The 20,560-nt window shown below is 40.8% G+C and overlaps 2 protein-coding genes across 5 annotated transcripts in view; both read left to right on the plus strand.

The window, feature by feature from the left end:
• The window catches only part of pgm2 (phosphoglucomutase 2), a 35,597-nt gene extending 24,852 nt beyond the window's left edge, over positions 1-10,745 (plus strand). The window contains exons 10-13 of the mRNA XM_062027221.1: positions 741-870; positions 6,051-6,243; positions 10,021-10,154; positions 10,221-10,745. Coding sequence (XP_061883205.1) covers positions 741-870; positions 6,051-6,243; positions 10,021-10,154; positions 10,221-10,323 — 560 coding nt within the window. The 3' untranslated portion in view covers positions 10,324-10,745. The remainder of the gene's footprint in view (positions 1-740; positions 871-6,050; positions 6,244-10,020; positions 10,155-10,220) is intronic.
• An 8,288-nt stretch (positions 10,746-19,033) lies between these two features.
• tbc1d1 (TBC1 (tre-2/USP6, BUB2, cdc16) domain family, member 1) overlaps positions 19,034-20,560 on the plus strand; it is a 122,706-nt gene continuing 121,179 nt past the window's right edge. For all 4 annotated transcript variants that reach the window (XM_062027223.1, XM_062027224.1, XM_062027225.1 and 1 more), the window contains exons 1-2: positions 19,034-20,270; positions 20,539-20,560. The exon at positions 20,539-20,560 is cut by the window's right edge and continues 361 nt beyond it. In XM_062027223.1, the coding sequence (XP_061883207.1) occupies positions 20,547-20,560 (14 nt within the window). In that variant the 5' untranslated portion in view covers positions 19,034-20,270; positions 20,539-20,546. The remainder of the gene's footprint in view (positions 20,271-20,538) is intronic.

Here is a 20,560-nt window from a genome sequence, read left to right on the forward strand (position 1 = left end):
AAACGATGCCAACATGGCACTGCCATATTTATTATTGAAGTCACAAAGTGTAGTGGGTAGCGGGGGGGGGGTGTATATTGTAGCGTCCCGGAAGAGTTAGTGCTGCAAGGGGTTCTGGGTATTTGTTCTGCTGTGTTACGGTGCGGATGTTCTCCCGAAATGTCTTTGTCATTCTTGTTTGGTGTGGGTTCACAGTGTGGCGCATATTTGTAACAGTGTTAAAGTTGTTTATACGGCTACCCTCAGTGTGACCTGTATGGCTGTTGACCAAGTATGCATTGCATTCACTTGTGTGTGTGAAAAGCCGTAGATATTATGTGACTGGGCCGGCACGCAAAGGCAGTGCCTTTAAGGTTTATTGGCGCTCTGTACTTCTCCCTACGTCCGTGTACACAGCGGCGTTTTAAAAAGTCATAAACTTTACTTTTTGAAACCGATACCGATAATTTCCGATATTACATTTTAAAGCATTTATCGGCCGATAATATCGGCAGTCCGATATTATCGTACATCTCTAATTATTATTATTACTATTCATGTTTAAATAACTTCTACTGCAAATGAATAAATGTCGGCTCTATATATCGGGTATCTGCCTCCTTAATGACTAATAATCGGTATCGGCCTTTAAAAAACATGTCTGTGGATCTCCAGTCTTTACCAGCATTATGTCCCATGTTTTTCATCAAATTGCATTGCATTGAATTGTGTGTGTGCGTGTGTGTGTGTGTGTGTTGCAGGCTACATGTGCAGTCCGTCAGTGTTGGACAAAGATGGGGTGAGCGCTGCTGCCATAGCAGGAGAAATGGTCACCTACCTGGCTGCTAAACACAAGAGTCTTTCTCAGCAACTCACAAGCATCTACGAAGAGTAAGCAACACAAGTACACACATTAGATTGATAGATAGATAGTACTTTATTGATTCCTTCAGGAGAGTTCCATCAGGAAAATTACAATTCCAGCAGCAGTGTACAGAATTGAGATCCAATTTAAAAAGTAAATAATTACGCATACTGCATCAGGAAAATATTCACAGCGTTTTACTTTTTTGTTATGTTACAGTCTTAATTCCAAAATGGAATGCATTAATTGTTATCCTCAAAATTCTACACACAATACCCCTTTAAAGACAATCTGATGTTTTTTTGTTTGTTTTTGGTTTTTTTTGCTAATTAAAAAAAATAGAAAAAACAAAAAAATCACATGTTAATAAGTATTCACAGCCTTTGCTCAATACTTTGACGCACCTTTGGCGGAAATTACAACCTCAAGTCTTTTTGAATACGATGCCACAAGCTTGGCACACCTATCTTTGGGCAGTTTCTCTCATTCCTCTTTGCAGCACCTCTCAAGTTCCTTAAGGTTGGATGGGAAGTGTTGGTTTTCATCCAGGATGTCTCTCTACATTAGGGCTGAACGATTTCAGGAAAAAATCTGATCACGATTTTTCTGACAGAAATTGCGATTTCGATTTTGACTCACGATTTCTTTTCAAATCAAGCTTCAGTAACAGTAACAGATTTAAAACATGACAAAAAATGATATACCATGAAAACATTAAATGCTATGTAATGCAAGGATGAATACTAAAAGGTAAGAATTGCTTCAAACATGTATTTATTAAGAAACATGCATGTACATTCTCCAAAGTTCTTGACCAACAGCAGTTATTAAAACTAAAGAACTAAAACCAGTACAAAAACCTTAATTATGTTAAGATAAATAAAAAAGTTTAAGTTAAATAAAATACAAAACAATTCCAACACAAAAAGCAATGCTTAATATATAATAAGAAAAACAAAATTCAACAACTTCAATAAAGGAAAAAAAGGATCCTGACCTTATGTAAACAGTCTTATACTCAAGTAGGTAGGTCAGTCTTTTATGGCTCAAGAGAGCTAGCCTATCAACATCTATAGCAGCAATTCAAGTACTTTATTCAACCCTGGAAGAAACCTGAACAATATTTTAAAGTGAAATTGAAAAGTAATGGTAATAAAGAAAATACTATTACAAAAACAAAATGACCCAACCTCTGCCCTTCTGAAAAATATGTCAGACATTAAAATAGGTGGGTCATTCATTTACCGCTTAGCAGCACCCAAATATTGCACATCTATTCTGTTAACAATAGAACGGCTGCTCTTCTCATAAGGAGTTATACTGGCAAACGACGCTGTAATTGTGGTATGTTTGCTACAATGGGCTGAATCGCTCGGGGTTGACTTTTCACCGGACTTTTTGGTCATACATTCGTCGTGTAACTGCCGGTGGTGATTTTTCAAGTGCCGGAATAAATTAGTCGTGTTGCCTTGGGATGTGGCGACTTTGGCCCGACAAGTTTTACAAAGTACCTGTTTCTGATGCACATCTGAAGTTTCGAAACCGAAGTAGTCCCAAATGACAGACGTGCTGCTCTTCTTCTGTATTAAAACTAAATCCTCCTCCACTTCTGACCCGGCGGCAGCAGCCATTTCCTCCAGGACGTTTGTTTCTTCACCAAAGTTGTTAGTGGGCGTGTACGCGGTAGCCTCGTCAATGGCCGCCTCTGATTGGTTAGCGTGACGGCATGCCCTGCTCACAAGTAGTTTACCACTTCTGATTGGTGAGTTTGACAAGGCATGAGAGTAGCACGAGCAGGCTGCATATACACAACAGACATGTCAGCCAGGAGAGCTAAATAACGTTCGTCTAAAACCGAAGCCTTCACGATCTCAAGATTGACACTTCTGAAATCGCAATTTCGATCTGAAAACGATAAATCGTTCAGCCCTACTCTACATTACTGCATTCATCTTAGTCAGGGAGGTGACCAAGAGCCCCATGGTCACTCTGTCAGAGCTGTTACGTACGGCGGGGGAGGGAGACGACACAACGGCAGTAACCAGTTCAATAAGTTTATTGATACTGATTATGCGTTGGGGTGTGTATGCTACTCTAGGTCAGGGGTCGGCAACCTTTACCACTCAAAGAGCCATTTTGGCAAGTTTCACAAATTAAAGAAAGTAATGGGAGCCACAAAAAAAAAATTTAAATTTAAAATGAAAAACACCGCATACAAAGCTTAAACGCTTTGTGCTATGTTAACTAGGGGTCTCCGACACACGCACCGGCACACACTTTAATGTGGAAATTTGATGTTAGTGCAGCCCGCGAGTTTTGAATGAATGGCGCTTGATAGCGTCATACTTGCCAACCCTCTCATTTTTCCCGGGAGACTCCCGAATATCAGAGCGTGATGACACTGCATTTGGCGCCCTCTACAGTCTGCCCTAACAGTGTACCTGCTCGACCACACGTACAATGCAATTTCAGCTTGCTCACGTAAGTGACAGCAAGGCGTACTAACTCAGCAGCCACACATCTTACACTGACGGTACCAATACCCAGAATCCCATGCAGCCCTAACTCTTCCGCTCAACCAACACACGGAGAGGGGGGGGGGGGTTGATGTGTGGGGGGATTTGGTGGTAGCGGGGGTGTATAATGTAGACCGGAAGAGTTAGGGCTGCATGGGATTCTGGGTAATGGTTGTGTTGTGTTTATGTTGTGTTACGGTGGGATGTTCTCCAGAAATGTGTTTTTCATTCTTTTTTGGTGTGGGTTCACAGTGTGGCGCATATTTGTAACGTAACAATGTTAAAGTTGTTTGATACGGCTACCGTCAGTGTAAGCTGTGTGGCTGATGAGTAAGTATGCTTTGCTGTCTCCTGTGTGTGCAAGTAATAACAACATGCAACATGTGGCTGGACTGGCACGCTGTATGTAAATGCTATAGAGGACAATTACTGCAGTGCAATTAGGGCACGCTCTTTATTTAGTAATTAGAGTGTAAATAGGATTATTTTTTCCCTGGGAGTAATCTATGAGGGGCACTGAGATCCATAAATCTCCTGGGAAAATCGGGGGGGTCGGCATGTATGTAGCTGAGCCGCATCAGAGTGGTCAAGGAGCCGCATGCGGCTCCGTAGCCGCGGGTTGCCGACCCCTGCTCTAGGTGAATGGTGCAAGACGATGTGTAGAATTAACAATGTAAATGTTACCGGGGGTCAACGTTCCCTCAAAGGTGCGCGCCTGTGCAATTGTGCACTGCTCAAGCGTAAAACACAGAGAGAGCAAGTAGGCAGAGGGAAGCCAGAGACAGGATGCTTACTACAAGGAGTGAACTACGTTCCGGCACTGGATTTTCGGGTACGCTGGTCTTTTTGCCGTCTGCCCTCATCAGACCCAGGTGCGCTGATTGCAGATTGCTTGCAGCCGTGCAGGCACGTGGCTGAAATGAGGGAATAGCGAGCAGGGGAGTGTCCCGACAGGCTTCTAGCAGAGCTGCCCGGCTGCGCTTGCAGCAGATGACATGCGGGATTGCGCATGCGCCGTGACAACAGCATTCCTCTGTGGAGAGAGGAGAACCTTCCAGAAGGACAACCATCTCTGCAGCAATCCACCATTTAGGCCTGTACAGAAGAAGCCATTTCGTAGTAAAGAGTTTGCCAAAATGCACATGAAAAGACTCTCAGACCACGAGAAGCTAAATTCTCTGGTCTGATGAGACAAAGATTGAAGTCTTTGGCGTGAATGCCAGGCGTCATGTTTGGAGGAAACCAGGCACCGCTCATCACAAGGCCAATACCATCCCTACAGTAAAGCGTGGTGGTGGCAGCATCATGCTGCGGGGGGGGGATGGTTATCAGCGGCGGGAACTGCAAGTCAAGATAGTCAGGATAGTGGGAAAGGTGAATGCAACAAGGTACAGAGACATCATGGGTGAAAACCAACGCTTCCCATCCAACTTGATGGAACTTGAGAGGTGCTGCAAAGAGGAATGGGTGGAGCTGCCCAAAGATAGGTGTGCCAAGCTTGTTGCATCGTATTCAAAAAGACTTGAGGCTGTAATTGCTGCCAAAAATGCATCAATAGCGTATTAAGGAAAGGCTGTGAATACTTATGTACAAACCCCAGGACCAGTGAAGTTGTCACGTTGTGTAAATGGTAAATAAAAACAGAATTCAATGATTTGCAAATCCTTTTCAACTTATATTCAATTCCAACTGGAAAACTTTGTTTTTTGCAAATATTAGCTCATTTGGAATTTGATGCCTGCAACATGTTTCAAAAAAGCTGGCACAAGTGGCAAAAAAGACTGAAAAAGTTGAGGAATGCTCGTCAAACACTTACTTGGAACACACCACAGGTGAACAGGCTAATTGGGGACAGGTGGGTGCCGTGATTGGGTATAAAAGCAGGTATATGAAATGCTCAGTCATTCACAAACAAGGATGGGGCGAGGGGTCACCACTTTGTCAACAAATGCCTGAGCAAATTGTCCAACAGTTTAAGAACAACATTTCTCAGCCAGCTATTGCAAGGAATTTAGTGATTTCACCATATAAGGTCTGTGATATCATCAAAAGGTTCAGAGAATCTGGAGAAATCACTGCACGTAACATTGAATGCCCGTGACCTTGAATCCCTCAGGCGGTACCGCATCAAAAAGCGACATCAGTGTGTAAAGGATATCACCACAAGGGCTCAGGAACACTTCAGAAAACCCCTGTCAGTAACTACAGTTGGTCGCTACATCTGTAAGTGCAAGTTAAAACTCTACTATGCAAAGCGAAAGCCATTTATCAACAACACCCAGAATCGCTACAGGCTTTACTTTCTCAGTTCGAACATTAAATATCTTGTCTGTGCAGAATATTCAACTGAATATAATTTGAAAAGGGTTTGCAAATCATTGTATTTAGTTTTTATTTACAAATTACACAACGTGCCAACTTCACTGGTTTTGGGTTTTGAACATTGCATTTTTTAGTTGTAATAAATTTGCAGAAATTAAAAAGATAACATTTTCACATTGTCATTATGTTGTATTGTGTGTAGAATTTTGTGGACAAAAATGAATGTATTCCATTTTGGAATAAGGCAGTTGCATGACAAAATGTGGAAAAAGTGAATCACTGTGAATACTTCCCTGATGCACTGTATTGTTCCCAGGCGTGAGGCACCAAGCAGGAGGTGATGTTTTTCTGATATTCTGTAATCCCAGGTACGGCTACCACCTCAGTAAGAACTCCTACTTCATCTGCCACGACCAGAAAGTCATCCGCAGCCTCTTCGAGGACCTGCGCAACTACGGCGGCAGCAAGGATTCGTACCCGACCAAATGCGGTCCCTTCGCCATCACTGCTGTCCGCGACCTGACCACTGGCTACGACAGCAACCAGCCCGGTAACAAGGCGGTACGTACTAACCCTATTTTAGTCTTTAGAACGGTCCTAACCAAGCACACCAGGAATAGCAAACTTGCTGCTGTAGTTGTTTTGGAATGGTGACATAGCTTTTATTCATATACTGTAAAGTGTCTTTCAGTGCAACTCAAACTGCTCTTAGAGCCAAAATGGCTGCTTTTAAAGTTCTTTTTACAGTGGAAGATAAAATAATGTAATGATATTCAAGGACTGTCACATAAACACCAGGGGTGTCCAAAGTGCGGCCCGCAGCAACACATTTTTAAGACAAAAAGAACACATCCCCAATGACAACATTACACACAAAACTATGAAAACATTCTAACTGTTCTAACAATTCTCCTCAAAAACGGGACCTGAAGACCAAAATGGCCGACGAGCTGTACGTCTCACTGCGCTTTGACAATTTAGCAAGTGTGCCAAAGTTGTCAAAAAGGTGTTAGTTAGCCGTATATAATAATGATTAGAGATGTGCGATAATGGCTTTTTGGCCGATATCCGATATTGTCCAACTCTTAATTACCGATTCCGATATCAACCGATAGCGATATATACTGTCGTGGAATCAACACATTATTATGCCTAATTTTGTTGTGATGCCCCGCTGGATGCATTAAACAATGTAACAAGGTTTTCCAAAATAAATCAACTCAAGTTATGGAAAAAAATGCCAACATATTTATTATTGAAGTCACAAAGTGCATTCTTTTTTTTAACATGCCTCAAAACAGCAGCTTGAAATTTGGGACATGCTCTCCCTGAGAGAGCATGAGGAGGTTGAGGTGGGGGGTAGGGGGTAGCGGGGGGGGGGGGGGGGGGGGGGGTTGCGTTTGACTAAGGGAGATGACGGCAACAGACACCAAGGGGAAGTAATGTTCAATGATTTATTATATATATACACTACCGTTCAAAAGTTTGGGGTCACATTGAAATGTCCTTATTTTTGAAGGAAAAGCACTGTACTTTTCAATAAAGATAACTTTAAACTAGTCTTAACTTTAAAGAAATACACTCTATACATTGCTAATGTGGTAAATGACTATTCTAGCTGCAAATGTCTGATTTTTGGTGCAATATCTACATAGGTGTATAAAGGCCCATTTCCAGCAACTATCACTCCAGTGTTCTAATGGTACAATGTGTTTGCTCATTGGCTCAGAAGGCTAATTGATGATTAGAAAACCCTTGTGCAATCATGTTCACACATCTGAAAACAGTTTAGCTCGTTACAGAAGCTACAAAACTGACCTTCCTTTGAGCAGATTGAGTTTCTGGAGCATCACATTTGTGGGGTCAATTAAACGCTCAAAATGGCCAGAAAAAGAGAACTTTCATCTGAAACTCGACAGTCTATTCTTGTTCTTAGAAATGAAGGCTATTCCACAAAATTGTTTGGGTGACCCCAAACTTTTGAACGGTATTGTATATAGTTAAAATACATATATATAATAATAATAAACAATACTAATGAACTATAGAATGGTGTGTGACAAAATCCAAAAGCTTATGTGTGTGACTATGTGTGTAGATTAGCTGTTGAGTGTTACCGTAAATGTGAGCATGAGGAGGTTGAGGTGGGGGGGTGGGGGAGAGGGGGTGTATATTGTAGTGTCCCGGAAGAGTTAGTGCTGCAAGGGGTTCTGGGTATTTGTGCTGTTGTGTTTATGTTGTGTTACGGTGCGGATGTTCTCCCGAAATGTGTTTGTCATTCTTGTTTGGTGTGGGTTCACAGTGTGGCGCATATTTGTAACAGTGTTAAAGTTGTTTATACCATCACCCTCAGTGTGACCTGTATGGCTGTTGACCAAGTATGCCTTGCATTCACTTGTGTGTGAGAAAAGCCGTAGATATTATGTAATTGGGCCGGCACGCAAAGGCAGTGCCTTTAATGGTTTATTGGCGCTCTGTACTTCTCCCTACGTCCGTGTACACAGCGGCGTTTTAAAAAGTCATACATTTTACTTTTTGAAACCAATACTGATAATTTCCGATATTACATTTTAAAGCATTTATCGGTCGATAATAACGGCAGCCCGATATTATCGGACATCTCTAGTTAAGAATGTTTATAATAAGTCAGGTATTCTATCAAAGGGGTTATATTAGGCAAGGCAAGTTTATTGTAAAAGCACAATTTGCTTTATGGATGCATACAATTACAAGAAGGGGAATAGAGTCGTAAACTAATGAAGAATTAATGTAATTTTTGGGTAAGGAGTGACAGCCTGGGCCCGAACCTTTCCCCTTTCGTGTAAGGCCTTTCACACCCTTGTAATGAGTCGGTCCAGCGTACTATACTTAGACTTAGACTTCCTTTTTATTGTCATTCAAATTTGAACTTTACAGCACAGATAAGAACGAAATTTCGTTACATAAGCTCATGGTAGTGCAGGATAAAAAAGCAATAAGGTGCATATATAAATAAATATATATAAATAATATATAAATATATATATAAAATAAATAAATATATATAAATAAATAAATAGATTACTGTACAGATAAATATATTGCACTTTTTCACATGCGTCCACGTTTATGGATGTATGTTATATTGTCTTTTTTATTCCAGCGAGTTAATCCATTTTGGGGGGAGTTAAGGGGATAATATAATTATGATGCGTTCAAGAGCCTTACGGCCTGAGGGAAGAAGCTGTTACAGAACCTGGAGGTTCTGCTTCGGAGGCTCCGGAACCTCTTTCTAGAGTCCAGCCGTGAAAACAGTCCTTGACAGGCCTTCATCGACCCCACTCTCGGTAGCTTCACCAGCCCTAGCCTCACCACGGGGGAAGGATAACCACTACCGCTGAAGGGGGGATCCAGACCCCCACCCTCGGTTCAAATCCCGGGCACAGGTTCAGAGAGGATTGGGACTTGTAAATCCTTTGTGTGGCCACTGGAATTATGTCTGAGAAAGGTAAGAATTCCTTGATAGGTCAGTTCCTTATAAGCCCGATACCAAACAATAGCCGGGACACCGTGGCGTTACGCATTGGAGAGTAAAGCACCACTTCAGGAAACGAGGCTGGAGACCCCCGTTCCAGGTTGTGCCAAGATAAACCCATTCATAACAATAATACAGGATACTAAGGCATAGGATAGCACATAGTCCTGCAGGGAATGTCATTCAGGGCTAAGCAAACTAGGCACAAATCAGCTTGCAACATACCGTCAATTCCAGTAGGTCCACGGCCCCGGAGAACGGCGAGGTCCAGACGGGGGACTCTGTAAAGTGCGAGGCAGGACCCGGGCGCCCCGAAGGACACGCCGGCTTGCGCACCACCTTCATCCCGAGCCTTTCCAAGCCGACCTAGAGTTGGTTGCGACGCACCGCTTGGGGGAAATGCGCCCGACGGGAGCCAGCCAGCAAGGAGGGCGGTCCCGGAAGGGATCCCCCACCACCAAGCGGCCGTCCGAAACCCGCCGGGTTGAATCCCCCGCGCAGACCCCACCCGTTTACCTCTCAGCGTTGATGATGATTGGTTTTGAAGTTGTTTTAGAGGCTTTGAAGGCTACAACAGTGACTCCTGTTAGCCGCATCTTCTAAACATTTTTTATCATTTTTAAAATCCTAAAAGAAAAAGACGTGTTCTTGTCTCTCATAATGATTGTGAACAATAGGCAACATTTTTTTTTAAAGTGCAGTTGCCCTTTTAAAAACACCCTACTAATCGACACCTGCATCTAAAATGAACATACAACTACACTATTTATATTCTCACCAGGCCTTTTTTTCCTCCCTTCTCTGCTCCACCTTCTTGTCCCCAGATTCTTCCCACGTCCCGTTCCAGTCAGATGATCACCTTCACCTTCTCCAACGGGGGCGTGGCCACCATGAGGACCAGCGGCACCGAGCCCAAAATCAAGTACTACACGGAGCTGTGTGCCGCCCCCGGTAACAGGTATGAAAAACCCTCTGCGACGCTGGCAAGGCGCCCGAGTGCTCATGTCTCCTCTCCTGTCGGCAGTAATGTGGAGCACCTGAAGGAGGAACTGGACCGGTTGGTCAGTGCCATCATTGAAAACTTCTTTCAGCCACAAAAAAACAAACTGCAGCCAAAGCCAGAGTAGAAGTGGTATATTATTATAAATATCACCGATATGTCTTCTAGGTACCACATTTCATTGAGCAGAATGTTACTGTGAACACAATATTTACCGACATTCTCATGAGTCTCTATTTTCATATTGTGAGTGGATTTTAGAGATATTTCCCTGTCTTGGTGCTCATGGTGTCGATGTGTGTTTTCACCGCAACAGGACGTCCTTTAAGCGTAAACACAATCATTTCTGCTACACATCAACACATACTGTATTGCATTCCAGGCTGCTATGCTTGACACCGCGAGTAAGAACCCGTGAGAAAGTGCTCAATTGTTTTGCTTCCTTTAAAAGTCTTAGACGCCACTCGGCACTGAGTGAACCCTCCTGAGATGAGTGCGTTTCCCTTCTTCTGTTGTTTCTCTCTGTGGAAATAAACCTTCCAAAACATTCCCCGGACTGCTCATGTATTCAGAAAGAGATCAAATAATTAATTATTCAACTGCGTATATACGTAAATACATACCATATTTTCCGGATGCAGAAACTGGCAGAGGAATTTTCCGTGCAACGTTCATATTGTTGTTACTCAGCCAGCGTTTGTGGGTCTGATGGACCCGTTGCATTTTGTGGCTTTTAATGCCTCACAATCAAACACTTTTATGTTAAAATACTGAACAGATGTTTATTGTGATAAGGTAAACATCTGTTCAGTATTTTAACATAAAAGTGTTTGATTGTGAGGCATTAAAAGCTAAAAAAACAGATGTTTATTGTGATAAGGTAAACATCTGTTCAGTATTTTAACATAAAAGTGTTTGATTGTGAGGCATTAAAAGCCACAAAATGCAACGGGTCCATCAGACCCACAAACGCTGGCTGGCTAACAACAATATGAACATTACACAAGGGTTAACTAGTCAATATTAAGTACTTATTAATGCCTTATTCGGCACGGCCTTATTATAACCCTAACCCTGACCCTAACCAAATAACTCTAAATTAAGTCATTGTTACTTAGAATATGTTCCCCATACTAAAGTGTTACCAAAAACATATAACTTTGTCTTGAATTTAAAGAAGGGTTCGGTGAATGCGCATATGAAACTGGTGTGGTTCAGTACCTCCAACAAGGTTAAGAACCACTGGTCTGGGGCCTCTTCCTTCTCTGCCGTAAGATAGTCTGGGAGCTGGTTCGCAGTGTCCTCCTCCCACCTCCACTGCCTCACTTGGTGGACAGCTGAAGACCTGGACAATGACCATCCCTGAGGACATTCCTGGACTCACAGGTCCGCGTGTGGTCGGTGTGTGTGTTGGTGGAACCGAGGTTGGTACGCCGTCTTCTGCGACCAAGGTTCAGTGATGTCGTCAGGGTCAGAGAGGAAGGGTGAATGTCCCCCAAAGACAAGAGAAGAACCCACTCTTGCATGCTTGTGTACACACGTAATCTGGTGCTTCTCAACTGGTTTTGCTCACTAAGCAGTTTGACACTGAAAGTACATTCCAACTACACTACTGATATATAATGCAAACACTCTAAGAGATAGGACTGGCATTAGTTGGAGGATGTTCAGTCATGACACAAAACTATCATCTTTCTGATGTCAACTTTCTGGTTAAGAAACACTCAAAGAAATCAAGATTATAACTTGGGGAAGTCAGTAACCGTTTCATTTTTTTAGATTAAGCATAGTGAAAAAAAAAAGATGGAATCGCTCAAATGTAAGTGCAAGATTGTGGAATCCCGCTGTAAATCTTTCCAAAGATAACACCCGCATCAGATTAAATCTGTTCAGTAGTCTGCAGTTAACAGGGAGTCTTTGCACCTTGGAGAGCTGTTGCACCAGGTGGATGGACGTGAATAATGGCTCCAACACCAGAGATGTCAACTGGAAGGAAAGGAGAGGATTATCAAAGTTCTTCAAGAAGGTAAATCAGCACAAAATATTGCAAAAGATGTTGATTGTTCGGTCAGATGTGTTTAAAATGTGGACAAAGTACATGGAATGCTTGTAAAAGGCAAGCATAGACCAAGAAAAACATCAATATTTGCATGTGTACATATATATACTGTATATGTATATATATATATATATATATATATATATATATATATATATATATATATATATATATATATATATATATATATATATATATACATACATACATATATGTAAGCAAATATTAACATTGCTGTATGTATACTTTTGACCCAGCAGATTTGCTCACATTTTCAGTAGACCCATAATAAATTCATAAAAGAACCATGAATGTTTTTTGTGACCAACAAGTATGTGCTCCAATCACTCTATCACCAAAAAATACGAGTTGTAGAAATGATTGGAAACTCAAGACAGCCATGACATTATGTTCTTTACAAGTGTATGTACAAAACCCGTTTCCATATGAGTTGGGAAATTGTGTTAGATGTAAATATAAACGGAATACAATGATTTGCAAATCCTTTTCAAGCCATATTCAATTGAATGCACTACAAAGACAACATATTTGATGTTCAAACTCATAAACTTTTTTTTTTTTTCAAATAATAATTAACTTAGAATTTCATGGCTGCAACACGTGCCAAAGTAGTTGGGAAAGGGCATGTTCACCACTGTGTTACATGGCCTTTCCTTTTAACAACACTCAGTAAAGGTTTGGGAACTGAGGAGACACATTTTTGAAGCTTCTCAGGTGGAATTATTTCCCATTCTTGCTTGATGTACAGCTTAAGTTGTTCAACAGTCCGGGGGTCTCCGTTGTGCTATTTTAGGCTTCATAATGCGCCACACATTTTCAATGGGAGACAGGTCTGGACTACAGGCAGGCCAGTCTAGTACCCGCACTCTTTTACTATGAAGCCACGTTGGTGTAACACGTGGCTTGGCATCGTCTTGCTGAAATAAGCAGGGGCGTCCATGATAACGTTGCTTGGATGGCAACATATGTTGCTCCGAAACCTGTATGTACCTTTCAGCATTAATGGCGCCTTCACAGATGTGTAAGTTACCCATGTCTTGGGCACTAATACACCCCCATACCATCACACATGCTGGATTTTACACTTTGCGCCTATAACAATCCGGATGGTTCTTTTCCTCTTTGGTCCGGAGGACACGACGTCCACAGTTTCCAAAAACAATTTGAAATGTGGACTCGTCAGACCCCAGAACACTTTTCCACTTTGTATCAGTCCATCTTAGATGAACTCAGGCCCAGCGAAGCAGACGGCGTTTCTGGGTGTTGTTGATAAACGGTTTTCGCCTTGCATAGGATAGTTTTAACTTGCACTTACAGATGTAGCGACCAACTGTAGTTACTGACAGTGTGTTTCTGAAGTGTTCCTGAGCCCATGTGGTGATATCCTTTACACACTGATGTCGCTTGTTGATGCAGTACAGCCTGAGGGATGGAAGGTCACGGGCTTAGCTGCTTACGTGCAGTGATTTCTCCAGATTCTCTGAACCCTTTGATGATATTACGGAGCGTAGATGGTGAAATCCCTAAATTCCTTGCAATAGCTGCTTGAGAAAGGTTTTTCCTAAACTGTTCAACAATTTGCTCACGCATTTGTTGACAAAGTGGTGACCCTCGCCCCATCCTTGTTTGTGAATGACTGAGCATTTCATGGAATCTACTTTTATACCCAATCATGGCACCCACCTGTTCCCAATAAGTTGTCAGGCAGTGTTGGTAACGAACCCCAAGATGCAGAGATGGCAGGCTTGATACAGGAAAACATGGTTTTAATGTCCAAAAATGCAGGTAGAACACGAATAATGCGGGTAAAACACGAATAATGCGGGTAGAACACGAATAATGCGGGCAGAACACGAATAATGCGGGCAGAGCACGAATAATGCGGGCAGAACACGAAAAATGCGGGCAGAACACGAATAATGCGGGTAGAACACGAATAATGCAGGTAAAACACGAATAATGCAGGTAAAACACGAATAATGCGGGTAGAACACGAATAATGCGGGTAAAACACGAATAATGCGGGTAAAACACGAATAATGCGGGTAGAACACGAATAATGCGGGTAGAACACGAATAATGCGGGTAAAACACGAATAATGCGGGTAAAACACGAATAATGCGGGTAAAACACGAATAATGCGGGTAGAACACGAATAATGCGGGTAGAACACGAATAATGCGGGTAAAACACGAATAATGCGGGTAGAACACGAATAATGCGGGTAGAACACGAATAATGCGGGTAAAACACGAATAATGCGGGTAGAACACGAATAATGCGGGTAGAACACGAATAATGCGGGTAAAACACGAATAATGCGGGTAAAACACGAATAATGCGGGTAGAACACGAATAATGCGGGTAGAACACGAATAATGCGGGTAGAACACGAATAATGCAGGTAAACACGAATAATGCAGGTAAAACACAAATATTGCAGGTAGAACACGAATAATGCAGGTAGAACATGAATAATGCGGGTAGAACACGAATAATGCGGGTAAAAAACGAACCAGGAGACAGGAATCAGGAACCAGGGAACAGCTCACAGCATACAGGACACAGCAAACAGGAACCAGGGAACAGCTCACAGCATACAGGACACAGCAATCAGGGAACAGCTCACAGCATACAGGACACAGCAAACAGGAACCAGGGAACAGCTCACAGCATACAGGACACAGCAAACAGGAACCAGGGAACAGCTCACAGCATACAGGACGCAGCAAACAGGAACCAGGGAACAGCTCACAGCATACAGGACACAGCAAACAGGAACCAGGGAACAGCTCACAGCATACAGGACGCAGCAAACAGGAACAGGAACCAGGGAACAGCTCACAGCATACATGCAGTCTATTCAATTGAATATAAGTTGAAAAGGATTTGCAAGTCATTGTGTTCTCTTTTTATTTACCATTTACACAACGTGACAACTTCACTGGTTTTGGGGTTTGTGGGTGACACTTTAGTTTAGTTTAGTTTTAGTTTAGTTCATTATTTCTTCGGTCAGTGGTCAACAAAATAAACAAACAGTTTTACATAAACAAACAGTTGTACATTCATAAATTGAAAATGTTGCACAGCAAAAGGATTTAGGCTGAAGTTGAACACTTATTGCGCCTAACCCTATAAACAATGTCAAATACAAAAATTATGAAATTTCCTTTGCACAACATATTATAAATACACCTTGTACACAACATAAACACTGTTCAATTATATACACAGTAAAGGCATGTGAAATATCCTTGTACACGTGTTAGTTAAACTTTTGTACCAATTATATACTATATAGCAGTGGTCCCCAACCTTTTTGTAGCTGCGGACCAGTCAACGCTTGAAAATGTGTCCCACGGACTGGTGTGGGGGGGGGTATTTAAAAAAAACTAATTTTTTTAATTTTTTTTTTACATAAATAAATACAATCATGTGTGCTTACGGACTGTATCCCTGCAGACTGTATTGATATATATTGATATATAATGTATATATTGTGTTTTTTATGTTGATTTCATTTAAAAAAAAATATATATATATATATATATATATATATATATATATATATATATATATTTTAAATTCTTGTGCGGCCCGGTACCAATCGCGGCCCGGTGGTTGGGGACCACTGCTATATAGTATGTGAAATATCCTTGTACACATGTTAGTTAAACTTTTGTACCAATTATATACTATATAGTATATGGTATGTGAAATATCCTTGTACACGTGTTAGTAAAACTTTTGTACCAATTATATAGTATATAGCAGGGGTGGGCAATTAATTTTTACCGGGGGCCGCATGAGCAACCCGAGCACTGCTGGAGGGCCACATCGACAATATTTCAATTAAATTTTGCTCAATATTATTTTTGATGTATACCGTAAGATAACTAATAATAATAATAATTAATAATAATAATAATACTTTCATTTAACCTAACTTAACTTTATACCAAAAGCACTGCTTTGAAAATCATTTGTACCCCTTTCAGAGATCACATTTAGTTCCCCTTAAACATCCTCATGTTGCACAATGAAATGTAAGCATAGGATGAAGTGTGCATTCCTGTAACTTTCTCTAGTAACAGCATTCCATGATTAATAAATGAACATTAATAATAAATGACAGCACACTTATGACTGAGGAGTCATAGTGTAACTTTGTGTGGTGTTTGAGTTGTCCGACTTTTTGTGTGGCCATAAACGCACCAGTGGTTTAGTGGTATGTGTGTTGGTGACAAATGACAAGTTGGTTTTGGCCTGGTTTGTACGGCAGAAAATGACTAGTTTTTCGAGATAGAAGTTTTTTACTCATGTTTTTGGTGTGGTTATGGCCCAATATAAACAGTTTTGCTCAATAAAGTGATCAATATAATTCCTGGCCTCGAAGCATCTCGATAGACGTTACAATAATTGAACGGTGTTGACGAACACCGTTAGGGCCGCTTGTTGTCACTGTCACTCAAAGTTGCATTGCAAAATTACACAGAATAAATGTGTTTATTTTGTTTAAAATTCAGATGGGATTTGATTTGGTGCGCGGCATATATTTGCTGTGTGCAGAGGACGCTTGAGCAGTGCGCAATTGCGCATGCGCGCACCTTAGAGGGAACGTTGCTTGGCAGTCCATGTCTTGTTGAAAACACGCTATTCGTCATCAACTTTTCTCTTTTTAGCGTCAAGGGGGTAAACCGTGCATCATTTGTCGCTGTGCACCTTCACTCACAGGTTACACACGGACATACGCCCATAAATAACACTTTATCAAAATAAAAGCAGCACAGTTGTATTGCGCGCACGACATAGATGTTTTTTCAACTTTATTTTGTAATTGGTGATTGCAGCTGTTTACATTCACTCACAATCACGCACGTGCATACGTCCACACGGAAGTAATACAAATAACGCTTTTCAAAACAAAAGCAGCACCGTCGTATTGCACACTCGACATAGATACTTTTTTAAATTTATTTTGTAATTTATGATTGGCCTCACGCGGGCCGGACAGGGACGAACAAAGGGCCGTATGTGGCCCGCGGGCCGCAGAATGCCCAGGTCTGGTATATAGTATAGTATAATTGTTTGTATATAGAATATACAAACAATTATACTTCCATTATATTTATATCCCACATTTAGTTTGTAATTAACATTGATCATAGTATTAACTACTGTGTTGATTCAAGAGTGATATATTTTTCCAAGAAATTGATCTTAAAGTGTTTTTTAAATGTGTGAATGGAACTGGAACATTTGAAGGAATCATCCAAGCTGTTCCACAGTTGAACCCCCCTGACAGAAACACATCTACTTTTTAAGCTCCTTCTTATGTTTGCTTTCTGAAAGACAGCTGAACCTCTGAGGTCATAGGGACTCTCTCTGGGTTTGAACCTCTCCTGTAGACACAGAGGCAGCATGTGGTTATGAGCTTTGTACGTCACAATAGCAGTGTTGAGGTCAACAAGATCGTGCAGTTTCAATGTTTTTAGTTGAATAAACAGACCATTGGTATGGTCATGATAATCTGCATAATTTACAATTCTAATCGCTTTCTTTTGAAGTAAGAACATAGAGTTGATGTTTGATTTGTAATTGTTACCTCAGATTTCAACACAATAATTAAGATATGGGAGTACGAAAGAATTATATAACATGTTAAGAGCCGTTTGATTTACAGAGTTTTTAATTTTATGTAACATAGCAATGATTTTTGCCATCTTTGTCTTGAGTATATTTATGTACAGTTTCCAATTTAATTTATCATCTATATAGATTCCCAAAAATGTTGTTGAATACACCCTTTCTATCTCCATATCATCAATTCTTATGTGATGTTATGTGTATGTTATTTTTCCTATTTCCAAAAAATGTATATTTTGTTTGATTTAGGTTGATTGATAGTTTATTGGCATCAAACCATTGCTTTAGTATGTGGAGTTCACTCTCTACAGTCTCTTTACTACTAGGGATGATGTTTGATAAGAAATTATCGAGTTCGAGCCCATTATCGAATTCTCTTATCGAACCGATTCCTTATCGATTCTCTTATCGAATCCAGATAGGTTGTTGTATATGGAAAAAAACACAATATTTGGTTTAACAAAAGCTCACTTTTATTTGATAAGAAAAAAATTAAATAAAATAAATAAATAAATATTGACTGTTACCCCCCTAAAAAAAAAAAAAAAAAAAAAAATATTGACTGTTGTTACCCAAAGTATATTAAGTGGGATTTTTCAAAAAAACAAATATATACAGTAACACAAAAACAACCTGTCTCTGTGATCACTATAGGTGTATAAATAATATAGTGTTAAATAAAATCAGTCCCTTGGGCACAAAACTGAAAATAATACAGCTCTCCAAAAAGTGCACTTCTGCTGCTATTGGAACATACTAACTACACACACAGGCAGACAGCTAACAAACAATCCAAGACGTCTAATAAAGTTCCAAAGCAGATTAATCCATTTAGGCTCTTTATTGTTGTTGATCTTGCTTTGTCTTTTCCTATCTTTACTTTTGTCTTGCACTGGACTGTTTTTTGTTTTGTTTTTTAAACTGAAATACACACAATGACAAATGTATAAGCTATGTGATTCAATTAACATACTGAAATGTAATACACAATATGTAAATATTAGCTTCACACAAATATACTATCATCAAACAAATACTTCTGAGTGTTGAAACTATTTCGATGGTGGAAATACACCTCAAACAAGTCCTCAAAACATCCATTGAAACAGTGCACAAAAATCGTTTTTCAATAAACATCTTAGTATCAAATTTAACCACTTTCCACCTTAATATTGAGTTACATAAACAAGTTAAACAGTTTACTTACAGACTTATCTATTCCAAGGCTTGTAAGAGCTAACACAACTTGTCTACTTCTCAATTGTCTCATGAACTGAACTGACGTCGCCAACCCAGAAGTGCCCAAACTAATGACGCGTAGTATTTTCATACCGCCACAAGGTGTCAGTAAGAGTCTACAATCAAATGGGCATAACATTGCCCATTTGGGATTCGTTCCCAGGGATTCGAATAAAGAACCAACTCTTTTCCTTTACTATAGTGGCCTCGATAACGGGAACCGGTTCTCAAAAAGGGATTTGAGTCCATGGAATCGGTTCTTTTCTTATTGAACAACCAGGAAAATCGGTTTCGAACATCATCCCTACTCTACGTGCTTATATACATGTAGGGCTGAGCGATATGGCCTTTTAATAATATCTCAATATTTTCAGGCCATGTCACGATACACGATATATACTGTATCTCCATATTTTGCCTTAGCCTTGAATGAACACTTGATGCATATAATCACAGCAGTATGATGATTCTATGTCTCTACATTAAAACATTTTTCTTCATACTGCATTAATATATGCTCATTTTAAACTTTCATGCAGAGAAGGAAACAACAATTCCCGTCCCACAGGAAATGCCCTGTGGGACGGGATTCGTTCCCAGGGATTCGAATAAAGAACCAACTCTTTTCCTTTACTATAGTGGTCTCGATAACATGAACCGGTTCTCAAAAAGGGATTCGAGTCCATGGAATCGGTTCTTTTCTTATCGAACAACCGGGAGAACCGGTTTCGAACATCATCCCTATTTACTACACATTCAGAATAAAAGTGCAAGCTTATGTTTGTACGTTTTTTTTTTCTTTTTCTTGCCTAGGCAGCCATCGACTCTTAACACAATTTTGTGTGGCGGCCCACTGTGTGGGAGTCCCTGCTCTAGTGTACACTGTATATAGAAACATGAGGTGTGTGGGCGTGGCCTAAACATGGTGCATCATGGTGGTGTCTGTTGGTGCTTGCATGCAGGAGCCAACAGAGGGAGAGCAGTTTCTCTCTAAATTTAACTCTAAACTCTCTCTTTCTCTCTCTCTCTCTCGCTCTGGTCTGTGTGTTTGTGTCTTCTGACTTCCGTGGGAGCGCCAAAGCGGAGGCTGAGCTTCAGAACACAAGAAGTAAGTAAAGAAAATCCTCTCAAACTGAGCAGAGGTTAAAAAAAAAGTGTGCTTTAGTTTGCATGTTGCTACTTCCAGGGAGAGTTTGATAACATTTCCACAAATAATTGCTTGTTTATGAAGGTGTCACGTCAATGCGAGCAATGTGACCTCCGTGTGACCTTCACTTCTGCAAACAACACCAGGTGCTCATTTCAGCACCCTGGGAATGAGTACCCACAATGCCCTTGGGCGTCCATCTCAAAATACTCAAGTGTGTTTCCCGCAGGAGGCGCCATGGAGGGTCTGTG

Source organism: Entelurus aequoreus, linkage group LG18 (assembly GCF_033978785.1).
Source record: "Entelurus aequoreus isolate RoL-2023_Sb linkage group LG18, RoL_Eaeq_v1.1, whole genome shotgun sequence".
Taxonomy (NCBI): domain Eukaryota; kingdom Metazoa; phylum Chordata; class Actinopteri; order Syngnathiformes; family Syngnathidae; genus Entelurus; species Entelurus aequoreus.